Here is a 13475-nt window from a genome sequence, read left to right on the forward strand (position 1 = left end):
GCATTTCCTAACTTTTGAGTAATTGACTTTTGCAACCTTAATAATGTTCTTTTAATGACGTTTGTTTTGTATGTAATATTAGGTAGATTCAGAACCACTGCAATTGAGCAGATGAACTACTTTTTATCTAATTAGTTATAGGCAGATTGATCATTTGGAAACATATGCTTGTTTTTAATAGTATAGTGCCCATACATAGTAGTAATTAAGAAAGTACTAGACTAACCAAGAGCTTTATTTAGATATCAAAACAAGCTTTGAAAAGAATAAACAGAACAACCAGTAATATTTAATGAATTTTGTATAATGTTGCAGCTAATCTATAAAAATCTATGCCCAAATTTTCTGAGTTTTCCATGCACAATTGGTGCCTACGTTGTGCACACAATTGTGTTACCTGCCACACGCCTATTAGATGCACCACTGTACATGCAAAATTCTGAAAATGTAGAGGTTAGGCTGCATAGTGACCATTAAGACCCCAATCCTGCAAATAACTTTACACTGAGTCGTCCCACTGACGTCAACAGGAATACTCATCTTCAGAATGCTAGATCAGGGGTAGATGAATGGTTAGGGAAATTAACATGCAAATATGCCACCCTACACATTTTACAATAAAAACTACTCCGTGCTTATGAAAGATGGACTGTAGAAGACCAAAAAATGAACGACCTAGCACAAATTCGCAGCTATTTGTATTTTTGCAAACTTGCATTTAAAAAAACCAAACAATCTTATAGCAGGCATTTACCAACATAGATTTTTATTTGATTTCAAAATAATGGGATTCATTTTATTTATATTTATAATAATGCAGTAATTATCTAAAGCAAATGTACATTTGTCAGAATTTTTAGTAGGTGCCATTCTTGACTTTTGAAAATATATGACAGGGTACAAGAAGGAAATATAAAATTGGGTTAGCCAAATATAGTACTGGAGCTTTACAAGAGAGACATATATACTGCGTTATTTTAACTAAGTCTACCAGTTAAACATGCTGTAACAGCTTTCCACTAACTTACATACCCCCATAAACATAAATCTGTAACACTAATCCCAGGAAAAATCCATCACTGATTATCAGGCCCAAGCTAATAGTTAAAAATAAATAGCAAGAAAAGAAAAGAAAAAAAACCACATTCTGTTTCTTCATTATAAGGACCTTCCCTTTTTCCATGAAGGCTTTATCTTTATTAAAAGTTAATGAAAGCTGGTTTGTCACCCTATGTTATTACTATTGAAGATTCAACTTAGTTTGCACAATTTAGAGCCATAATGTCAGTTGTTTTATATGCAAATCATTGGGTACTTAGTAAAAAAAAAAAAAAAAAAAAGTACTTAACTGGATTTTGTGAATATGCTATTATGGTTCTTAAACAGTCAGTATATTTTTTATCTGACCAAATAAACAACCCCTCTCCCAGCCTGCTTTTTAAAGAATTGATGAAAAATCCTGGAGTTTGCTGAGACCTAGACAACCAAAAGCAGACAGGTCGGTGTGGGTTCATGACTTGTGACCTTTGATTAAACCCACATACTTCTCAAATGAGCTACAAGGAGGTTCCAAAAAAAGTGTTTGGTTTCTAATAGTGTCAATTGCCAAAATAACAGCTCACAAGTTCTCCTCTTCACGTAAAAACTGGAACACAGCTGAGAAGTCTTTCAGGGCATAGCCCTTTGCACACATCATCCTGTAGATCTGATGTGCTAGAGATCCCAGAGGAACAGGTGTTTTAGTGTTGGTAGCAGTAATCTGTGCCAAGCCAAGATCCTGAAAGCAGAAAAAACATTGGGAGAAACAACAAGGAATTAAGTAGCCATATCAATATTACCGGCTATTTGGCTTCCTTGAAAAAAGAGAAGCCACTGCCAACAAATGAAATACTGCAGCCTTAAAATTCCAGCCCTGGAAGAAGGCAGGTATTGCCTTCATTTTTTGGTATTGCTACAGGGGCTGAACCAGAAAGTCCAAAACAGCTTTTGATTCACTTCAAACCAAAACTGATTTTTTTTCAGTTTTTCTCAAATGAAATGAATACAGGGAAAAAAAATCCATTTTGATTTAAAAAACACCTGAAATGGGGGGAAAAAACAAAACCAAAACATGGATAATGAGTCCCTGCTCCAAGACTGTTGAAACACAGAGCTGCTATTTGTTGGGGGTGTACCTGATCTTTTGCTTGATGGTCATCATAAGCACATGACCCCTAAATGGAGAAGGACTTCTCTGACTTCAGTGTAAGAAATGAGAGAAACAATTTTGCTCTTCTGTCCCATGATGGATGCGATTCCCTCACCTTCTGTGTCATGCTGAACTCTGAAGTAGCATAGATGCGGTTACAGAACAATAGACTGCTAAACATTATCATAAACTTCAGATTGTGAAGTTTCCAGCATCTTTTCTGTAGCTGCTTGAAGCTCCTTGAACAAGACAACTTTGACTAATCAGCATTCAATAAGATATACTTTGTATCCTCTTAAAGCAGCTGCTAGCAATACTAGCACTTTTGTAACAGGGATGAAGACCTAAGTAAAATGAACTATATTTACCTAAACCAACCCAATCATGGAAACCGTGTGTCAATAGGCATCCTGCAACTTTATCAAAAACACGTAATCTCTGGGCACAGTCACTTGTCTTCAGAATTTATATTCTGAATTTCTTCAGATGACAAAGTTGTTCTGACTGGGATATGGCTCTTCCTGACCTTTTGGGAAAGGCAGAATCAGAATATACTTTCCTGCCCCTCTCCCCTTCTTGGGAACTGAGGCAATGGCTTCCAGATGTCTTACTATCAGAGACTAAAGCAATTTTTGCTGGACTTGGAGAAATACCAGTCTTTTACGGGGAAGCAGTGGCTAACATTTTTAAAAGAATTGTTATTGTTATTAAGGAAATACTTCATTTATTTTTAATTATTTTCTAGTCTGACCTGAATCAGATTCTGCCATTGAAAGGAAAACTCAAAGACTGCCCTGAGCTAGCATCAGAAACTCTTTAGTAAAAAGAAATGGAAAGCCCTACTTCTGCCCCTACTCTGTCTGGATAAATCACCCCTGACAAGGGTCAAGATTAATATGATCTAAATCTAGCTCTTCCAGGAATCCTAAAAGGAAGGCTGTTATCAACACCTTTAATGTTAATGGGAGGAGAGGACTTCTGATCTGTAATGTCTTCTCTGTATAACCCTCTGACCCTTAAAAGGAAAAGCAATAAATCTGATCTTTGAAGTGAAATCTCCAGACCAGGGCTCATATTAGAGAGCTTGTCTAGACACTAGGTTACTTCAGACTTCAAGACAGAAGAGAGGTGATTTCCAGAGAGGTGTCTTGTAGAAAATTTGCTGCCAAAAAAAACTTGGAGCCTATAACTTTGTCTGTGGGATCCATCAGTGGTGGAATACTTTAATAAATCTTTCAACTATCACCATGTTTGACATCTGAGAAGATGAAGTTTTATGACCATCTTAGGACAACAGCTATCTTGTGGTCATTTGACTCTTTAAATAATTGTCTACGTAGACAGTCATTTTCTCCACTTCAAGAGATTCTCTCCTTCCCTTCCTCTACAAACTCTTATTATTCATTATTGTTTTATGGCAAAAGTGTGCTGGGCGGTTTACAGGAAAAATAAAAGAGTAGGTCCCCAGCCCGAAGAATTTACAATCTAATTTGAGTAATGGCATGAGTGGGTGGAACAAACAAAAGGATAAATTCTCATCTCACAAATCTCTTTACATAGACTAGGGAATGGACTGTTTAGTACCTGGAAGAGGTCACCACACCACTAATTTTCACCTTTTGGGATGTTCAGTAACAGATAGCTCTAGTGCCTTAGCTAAATGCTTACTCAAGTAATTGTTCCCTCTGCATCGAAGAATGTGTCCCCTGAGGATTGTTGAAGAAGTGCTAGAAAAATCTACGGCCCCTCCCTTCCCTCTGTGTTGCAGATTCAAGATTAGAAGAAGACAGTCGGACATTTCAGCTTTGCTCAATGGGGGAAAAGAGGAAGAGACTCAGATCAGGGCTGCTAGCAATCTGACTGTATGATTTACATTATGAACACTCTTGTGCTTTAGGAAACCTTTCCTTAGCTATCCTTGACACTTGATAGGCCAGAGGTTGGCAGCCTTATCAGTGACCGAAATTAAATTTTGATTTTGAAGAATGAAGTGCCAAATTAGTTAGCTCACATCAATTTTAAAGACAGTTCACACACGTACATTAGGTGCCTTTGCACTGGTGTCTCCTTTTTTCCTGTACCCTTTTCCTCTACCTTTTTCCCCTCTTCCATGGACTCCTTTCTATCTTTCTCCTCCTTCCTGTTCCCTAGTAACTTTCCTTACACCCCTCCCCAATCTGCTACTGCTCCACCAATATGCTCTATTTTATTCACATTAGAAAAATGTCTCTCATAGTACCAGGGCACCAGACCCCTCCCAGTACACACAGACCCCTCCAGCACTCCCAAATAACCCCTTCCAGTACATACATACTCTTCCCATACCCCCAAATATCCCCTCCAGCATCTCCAAATACCCCTTCCCAGTACATACATCCCTCCAGCAGCCCCCAAAGAACCCCTCCCAGTACACATACAGCACCCCCCTTCAGCTCCTCCCACCATCCTCTTTTGGGGAACCTGAAAGATAGTAACCCTAGCCCCATCAGTTTCACTTTCTAGTTCTGCTCCTGTCTTTCTTCTTTCACCTGACCTTGTGGGATATTGGGGGTAGGAGGTGGCATAAATAAAGGATCCTGCAAGCTACTCCTGCATCTGTCCAGAACCCCACCGAAAACAATCTTGTGATGGGGAGATAAGTGAAAAATACTAACAGGCTAATATACTATGAAATATTTTGAGGTGGTTAAAAACAAAGAGACCAGCAAAAAATCCAACTTCCTTCTGCACACTGCAAATCCCACACATACTCCTAGACAGGCCCCAATCCCGCAAGCTGATCTGGAAGGCTTCCCACCCTGCAGAGGTTTCATGCAGGCATCAGGGTTGGTAAACTGCAAACTGATTTGTGTGGAAGTATGAAAGAGTGAGAATGCGTGTGTCTATGTCACATAGACACACGTGGCCAGGGTAGGGGTTTTTTTTTTTTAATTAATTATTATTATTATCACCATCATCATTTTTTGTGTGTGCAGCTTTTGGTTTCAACTCTGAAGTATTAGAGTCAATAAAGAAAAGGCTGGGAAACTAGGAAGAACCCACATAAAACTTCCTTTCTGCAGCTTTTACTCCGCTTGAAAGTGAAGATGCTGTGAACAGGCCTGTGGCATGCAAGCTCCAAATATTTATTTTTAATAAAGGAAAATTAAGCTCCAGACCAAAGTGTTCTGTGCAGCACAGCACACAGAGTAAATTCCTGCCCTAGGGAGTCTATTCTATAAAGACAGAAAAAGATCACATGGAGCATGTGGGATTTTGGATGATGATAGAATGAAAGGAGGGATGGAGCCTGGGGCACTGATGGGAAAGTAGCTTCAGGGCTAAAGGGTAGGCACAAACAGGAAGGAGGGAGAAGGGAACAAGAGGGGATGGAAGAGAGAAAGTTGGAAAATAATAAGAGAAAAGAACAAAGGAGGAGAAGGGAGCAGCATTGTGCAAAGACTTTAAGAGCAAGGATAATAGATGTGAGAAGATAATGATGGTATGGGATGTCGATCAAGTGAGGAAATTATTTAGCTGCTGCATTGTGGATGTACTGGAAAGGAGCAATATGGGACCTCAAGAGAGACAGGAGAGGAGGCAGTTGCAATAATAAGGAAGATACTGCAAGTTTCATTCTCCCACCTCTTTCATCAGATATTACAGGAGAGAGAAGATTACTGTCTCTCTATGCACCCTGAAAGCATCACTTTTGCATCTCCAATAGAGAGAAGGCAAGGAAATATGGCCTGTTTGTATCTGCATTTGACCTGTTAGTCATCGATCTATCTGGCTGGGGCAGTGCTACATTTGCTCCCTGAGATCCCCCCTCCCTGTAGAATATATGTCTGTGGGAGCGGGAGAGTACTGCTTCTCTCCTGTTCCCTCCCCTTTCCTTGGTGGTAGGGCACAGGGGGTATCCAGGTAATAGAGCCTGTCATAAGGGGCCAGCTGATGGCTCTTGCCTGCCAGGGGAAGGGGATAGCATCTGCTTGCCCTTGCTGCTGGTGGGTGGCCATTTTGGGCCCTGTTTGCTCTTGCAGCTGGCAAGTAGCCAGCTGGGCTCCATTCCATCACCATCTTGCTCACCCTCACCTAGTGAGCTGGATCTTTTATGATGCCAGGGGCTAGGCCAGTTGCCAATTGGATGGGAATTTTCCCATGTGGCAAATTGCCAGGTGGATTTTCTCACCTGCCACGCAGCGTCTCAGAGGTCAGCTTTCAGGGGGGCACAGTTTAAATTACAGTCACAACTTTGGCAGGGTCTAGTGCAGTTGCTGGATTTAAAAGGTCTGATGCAAGGTCCCTGTAATACAATGGACTGCCTGGTCATGGGCCCAGAGCATGACACTGCATGTCTCATGCAGCATATGGCTCCCCTCATCTCATCTCTCCTACTTCCTGCACGGAGGAGGGAAATGGGTTGAGACACTGGCTTCCAGCCGGGATCCCTGGGCAGGCCTAAGAGCATAGAGGGGTACTTCCTTCATACCCACCATCAGGACTGTAGGACATAGGTACATGGTTGAAATCCACCCTGGAACAGCCCAGCTGAGTAGTTAGGGTTCCTCATTGGTTAAGGGTTCTTAATTAAATACAGAGGTCACCATTTTAAATCTCATTGTCTCCATGTCCACATCAATAGGTATAATACTTACACCTACCCTACAGGGGTGTTGGGAGGGTTAAGTCAATCAATGTTTGTGAAGCCCTTTGAGATTGTCAATTGGAAGACACCGTGGGCCAAATCCTAGGCTAGTGTAAATCAGATAATTCCACTGAAGTCAATAGAAATACACTGATTTATATCATCTGAGGATCTGATCCTACACAAGTGCTAGGAATTGTTCTATATAGCCACTAGTTGACCAGGAGCATGTGCTGCTGGAAGAAGTCCAACTTCAAAGAGGGAGGATGTGGCTTTGTTGACCGTCTTTGGAACATAAAGTCCTAACACTAATCTTCACTGATTCTACGCTAAGAGAAACCCTACAACCACACCTATCAAGGACTCAGCTGATAATTCAGAGCTACAGTAATGTGTGGTCCTCTCCAGGAGTGCACATAATTCCAAACACCATTAACAATTTTAACTGAGGGAAGAACATCGCATTCCATCCAGTGTCCGCTGGAAGTGTGATACACCATTAGAAGTGTGGTATAAGCGATCAATGATATTCAGGGAGAACACACCCACAACAGACACATTTCTCATGTATTCTGACACTCAAGAACAATAAAACAGTTCTTTTTATACTTATGATTATATTTATATACCTTAGCCATGAGCGTTGTTCCAAAGCCACCTTGGTAATTATTAGCAGAGGGTACTCCTTCCATTACTCCCGGAACAGGGTTGTAAGTGTCGCTTGACCAACAACGGCCCGAACTCATATTTAGGATTTTAGCCAGCAGTTTCGGGTCAAGCCCTAACCTGTCAAAGGTCAAGGAAGAGAAGTATTAATGTCAAAATGCACAAGATATGGGTGACTTGTTTTATATGCTAGGACCACACTATCATTTCTCTCCCTTTATTAGAAGTCAAGAAAAATGATAGAGTATTGATATGGGGGGAGGGGATCCCCTATCTTAAATTAAAGGGCATCAATCAATTGCTTAAGCAATAAGTTTTCAAAGCTTCTGCCTTCTGCTCTATGAAAAGACCTTTCACCTGAAAATGCAAGCAAAATAAAGGCCATCTGAGAATAGCAGTTCTCTTGTATGCCTATTACCAAAAGAAGTTTTCAGTTCTTCCACATGCTACTGTATACCTGTGCTTCATACCCTTACAGCCAAATGATTATCTTAGAAACTGGACGAACTATTTCAAAACTAAGTATTGGCAAATAAAAGGTGCATTATGGAAGTATGTTTTGGTGAATTTATGGGTATATATTTACTTGTTAATGCAAGCAATGTAATATTAACAATAAGGAGACTGAAAGATGTTATCCCTTTTAAAAAACATTTACTGTTATTCACATTTGCAAATTAGTTTTTATTGTTATTAAATCTTCATTATCCACTCTTGCTTAGGAAGCAAGTCTGCATGAAACTGTGACATATGCTCTCTATCTGTTCACAGACATGCATTATAGTTCTGGGTCAACTGCTGATAAGGTTACTGATCCTGATAAAACAAAGCTTGTCCGAGCAGAAACATCATTTGTTCTATCACTGAGCTGATGGCATAAACTGCTGTTCATTGTGGACTTTCAAAGAAATGTAGTCAAGATATTACTTTAACACATTGAGTTTTTAGACCTGTTATTATTTTGCGTTTTTGCTGAATATCAAGTTGCAAATGTAATTTTACACCAATTGCATTTATATCAATAATTGATAGCAATATTTTTTAAAGGTTCTATTTATATTCAGTTGCACTCTCCATGAAAAAAAGAAATCAGACACAATTATCTCCTATATCTCCTAATGCAAAGCAGAACAAGAATTTTTGAAAGAGACTTCACAACCTACTATAGTCATATACTTCCTGCAGGAAAACTGACAAGACTAAACATAAAATATGTTTCATACCATAATTCCAAGTCAGTTTTACCCAGGGCCGGATTATGACATTCTGAGGCCCTAAGCTATGTCAAGGGTAAGCAGCTCCCGAACATAAATAATAAATTCATTTTTTTCATAGAAAGGACACTGAATATATAAACACAAAAGTTCTCACAGGAAAACAAGAGAGGATATATAATTTTTAAAGCCATAAATAAGGAAAAGTATCCTTCTTTTCATATGAATAAATGAAAAAAAAACCATACGATTTATTTTGATAGGGAAATACAAAGTTTATCCAGACTATATATAAAATATATTTACAAAATGTTTATTCCAATTTAATTTTCGCTACAAAAAAAAATAAAAGAATTGTTGGGATTTTTCTTTTGCCATGCTATAAAAATGCGGTGAAGGTTCCCGAAACTGATGGAAGGAAGCCAACAAAAATTTATCCTCCTCAAGATCCACTCAACCCAAGTCTATAAGATGATCACCTGCAAACTCAATCATGTGAAGAACGGATAGCGCATGAAGCAGAAAGCATCGTCTGCACTAAAATACACAATTGTATGTATGTACAGATCAAAAGAAGAAAGAACACACTAACACTTAAGAAAATGAAGAAAAATGGGACCGAAGGCACTATATGACTGAGCGTGCTGGACCGTGAACAAAAGATGGCGGCCTTCCAGCTATTACCAGCCAAGGGGGACGCTATACATGACGTCTCTCCTAGGATGAGTCCAATCAGAGTATGAGCTTGGCAGAATTGCTTCACAACACTGCTGTCTCCAACCTCACATTTTCCCCGATTTTATCATAAGAACATAAGAAAGGCCGTACCGGGTCAGACCAAAGGTCCATCTAGCCCAGTATCCTGTCTACCGACAGTGGCCAATGTCAGGTGCCCCAGAGGGAGTGAACCTAACAGGCAATGATCAAGTGATCTCTCTCCTGCCATCCATCTCCACCCTCTGAAAGAGGCTAGGGACACCATTCCTTACCCGTCCTGGCTAATAGCCATTAATGGACTTAACCACCATAAATTTATCCAGTTCTCTTTTAAACTCTGTTATAGTCCTAGCCTTCACAACCTCCTCAGGTAAGGAGTTCCACAAGTTGACTGTGCGCTGCGTGAAGAAGAACTTCCTTTTATTTGTTTTAAACCTGCTGCCTATTAATTTCATTTGATGACCCCTAGTTCTTGTATTATGGGAATAAGTAAATAACTTTTCCTTATACACTTTCTCCACATCACTCATGATTTTATATACCTCTATCATATCCCCCCTTAGTCTCCTCTTTTCCAAGCTGAAGAGTCCTAGCCTCTTTAATCTCTCCTCATATGGGACCCGTTCCAAACCCCTAATAATTTTAGTTGCCCTTTTCTGAACCTTTTCTAGTGCCAGTATATCTTTTTTGAGATGAGGAGACCACATCTGTACGCAGTATTCGAGATGAGGGCATACCATCAATTTATATAAGGGCAATAATATATTCTCAGTCTTATTCTCTATCCCCTTTTTAAGGATTCCTAACATCCTGTTTGCTTTTTTGACTGCCTCTGCACACTGCGTGGACATTTTCAGAGAACTATCCATGATGACTCCAAGATCTTTTTCCTGACTTGTTGTAGCTAAATTAGCCCCCATCATATTGTATATATAGTTGGGGTTATTTTTTTCCAATGTGCATTACTTTACATTTATCCACATTAAATTTCATTTGCCATTTTGTTGCCCAATCACTTAATTTTGTGAGATCTTTTTGAAGTTCTTCACAGTCTGCTTTGGACTTAACTATCTTTAGCAGTTTAGTATCATCTGCAAACTTTGCCACCTCACTGTTTACCACTTTCTCCAGATCATTTATGAATAAGTTGAATAGGATCGGTCCGAGGACTGATCCTTGGGGAACACCACTAGTTAGCCCTCTCCATTCTGAGAATTTACCATTAATTCCTACCCTTTGTTCCCTGTCTTTTAACCAGTTCTCAATCCATGAAAGGACCTTCCCTTTTATCCCATGGCAGCTTAATTTACATAAGAGCCTTTGGTGAGGGCCTTGTCAAAGGCTTTCTGGAAATCTAAGTACACTATGTCCACTGGATCCCCCTTGTCCACATGTTTGTTGACCCCTTCAAAGAATTCTAATAGATTAGTAAGACACGATTTCCCTTTACAGAAACCATGTTGACTATTGCTCAACAGTTTATGTTTTTATATGTTTCGGACAATTTTATTCTTAACTATTGTTTCGACTAATTTGCCCGGTACAGAAGTTAGACTTACCGGTCTGTAATTGCCGGGATCACCTCTAGAGCCCTTTTTAAATATTGGCGTTACATTAGCTAACTTCCAATCATTGGGTACAGAAGCCGATTTAAAGGACAGGTTACAAACCTTAGTTAACAGATCCGCAACTACACATTTGAGTTCTTTCAGAACTCTTGGGTGAATGCCATCTGGTCCCGGTGACTTGTTAATGTTAAGTTTATCAATTAATTTCAAAACCTCCTCTCGTGACACTTCAATCCGTGACAGTTCCTCAGATTTGTCACCCACAAAAGCCAGCTCAGGTTTGGGAATCTCCCTAACATCCTCGGCCGTGAAGACTCAAGCAAAGAATCCATTTAGTTTCTCCGCAATGACTTTATTGTCTTTAAGCGCTCCTTTTGTATCTCGATCATCAAGGGGCCCCACTGGTTGTTTAGCAGGCTTCCTGCTTCTGATGTACTTAAAAAACAACATTTTATTATTATTATCAGCAGTGAGATTATTTATTTAAATAAATTATGAAGGCAGGTCAGAATTTTACCAGTAGTAGCTGGCCAGCAAAACACTGCCTTAGGAGACTGATAGCAGACTTACTTGTAGAAATACTAATTTTACAAGTGCAATTATCGTTTTTTTCTCAGCCCTGGCCTCCCGCCTGTCAATAATGAACAATCATTGAAGGATAAGGGTAGGGTAAGGGTATTTGTGTAGCCAGATGTGTATATTTTTGTCACATTTGAACAAAAATGTGTATATTTAGAGAGAATCTTCTTTTTCTCATACCTCTTTTATTTATCAACCAATTTTGATAAAATTTGAAATGGAGTCTTTTTTTCTTTTTTAGAGTTTTTTTTCATTTGCGAGTCCCTAAACTGTAGCTTAGTTAGTTTATGCCTTAATCCTGCACTGGTTTTACATTCTCACAAAGAGAAGGTTCCTCCTCTTTGCACCAATTCTTTAATTGTAGCAACAACAGATCAGCAATGTATCCAAACTAATCATAGGAATCTTTGTTTGTAGCATGCTATATTTAATTTATGGGAGATTAAGGGTCATTTATTAGTGGAATTTACAAATAAATAAATAAATGTTACATTTTAAATTGGCAAGTTACAGCTTCTCAAATACAAAATGACACTTTATATGGTGGGTACTAAGGTGTGGATCCTGCTCCCTTGGAAATATGTCTCAGCTATTCCCTCCTCCTTTTAAAAATACTCAATATTTCAAAGGTGCTTTTTAGAATTACCACTGTTAGTCCCATATTTAGGGCCTGATGCTACAGCCCATGGAAGTCAGTGGATAGTTTCTTATTGACTTCATTTGGATCAGGGCCTTATTATCCTCCCCTCTCCCTCCTTTTTGAATTGAGCTTTCAATTTTTATTTAATTTGATTTGATTTTTAAATTGAAAGTATTTCCCCCCCACCATTATGTTTTGATTGCATTTTAATCATGTTTTATCTTTTATAGTGCATCAAAGGCCTCAGCAAGGAGCACTTTATGAATAAAAATATTGAAAGTGTTCTCATCCAAATAAGTTGTACATTGGAACATTGACTAAAAAGAATATTAAGAACTCCTGATCTCTCAGCCACACAGCACACTGGTTTGTTTGTTTGTTTGTTCTGTCTCCATGATAAGTCCCTTCAGCAGCGCAGCACCTCCGCTGGACCTTAGCTACAGCTTCCAATGGAGTTTACACTGCAAGACTGGGGTGGGGAGGAAGGGGCGAAATCTTAAAATGCATATAATCCCTCACCCCAAAATGAGTATTGTCCTCGTAGCATTCCAGTCAGTTCCTTGAACAAAATACATTTTAAAAATACAGACACTGTAAATATACACTGAATGAATTTTCAGCATTAGATGTGAAAAGGCAATGTAAAAAAGATTTTTGCTTGTGGTGGGGGAAAAGATTTGTGTGTCAGTTTGAATCTCTATTTTTTAAACTTTGATGCTCTTATGCACCATGCAGATTCACTTCAGAAGACCTGCAATACTTTTTTTTTTTTGGCAGCAAGTGTATCATTAAAAAGAGCAAGTTAGAAGTGTTTTGCATTTCATCTTTCTGAGAATTCATCTACTGGTGCATATATAACTGACAGTTAAAATTAGACATGTATTAAAATCAGTTACTGAAGAAGTCCTCTGTCTTCCACTGCGCTCAAAGCTTGTAATGGTCTGAAACCAGCTAGAATATACAGTAATTGTCATTCAGTGAGAGTCTATCCTAGAAAGTCATGCTTCAGTGGAGAAGACTGAGTTTCCATTTGAAATCAACAAATTAATCCAAGACAGGTATCTGAAAGGGCAAGTTTAATAGGAAGCAGCTACTGGGCTCTCAACCATGATAAAATGTTATTGCTGTTTCCCTGTAAATTGGCTAGGAACATATGATACTTTCTGCATAAGAGCTCCATTGCTGTTCCAGAGATATACTGCTCAAGCTATCAAAATGATGACAGTCTGTCAGTCCCCATAATAACTTGCCACTGGACGTGGCAAGAGTATGTGCA

At 39.2% G+C, this 13475-nt stretch overlaps 1 protein-coding gene across 1 annotated transcript in view; it reads right to left on the reverse strand.

Moving 5' to 3' along the window:
- Window positions 1-749: 749 nt before the first annotated feature.
- Window positions 750-13475, reverse strand: part of HIBADH (3-hydroxyisobutyrate dehydrogenase) — a 117768-nt gene continuing 105042 nt past the window's right edge. The window contains exons 7-8 of the mRNA XM_005296992.4: window positions 7445-7601; window positions 750-1777 (exon numbers count right to left, since the gene is read on the reverse strand). Coding sequence (XP_005297049.1) covers window positions 1619-1777; window positions 7445-7601 — 316 coding nt within the window. The 3' untranslated portion in view covers window positions 750-1618. The remainder of the gene's footprint in view (window positions 1778-7444; window positions 7602-13475) is intronic.

The sequence above is a fragment of the Chrysemys picta genome, chromosome 2 (assembly GCF_011386835.1).
Source record: "Chrysemys picta bellii isolate R12L10 chromosome 2, ASM1138683v2, whole genome shotgun sequence".
Classification (NCBI taxonomy): domain Eukaryota; kingdom Metazoa; phylum Chordata; order Testudines; family Emydidae; genus Chrysemys; species Chrysemys picta.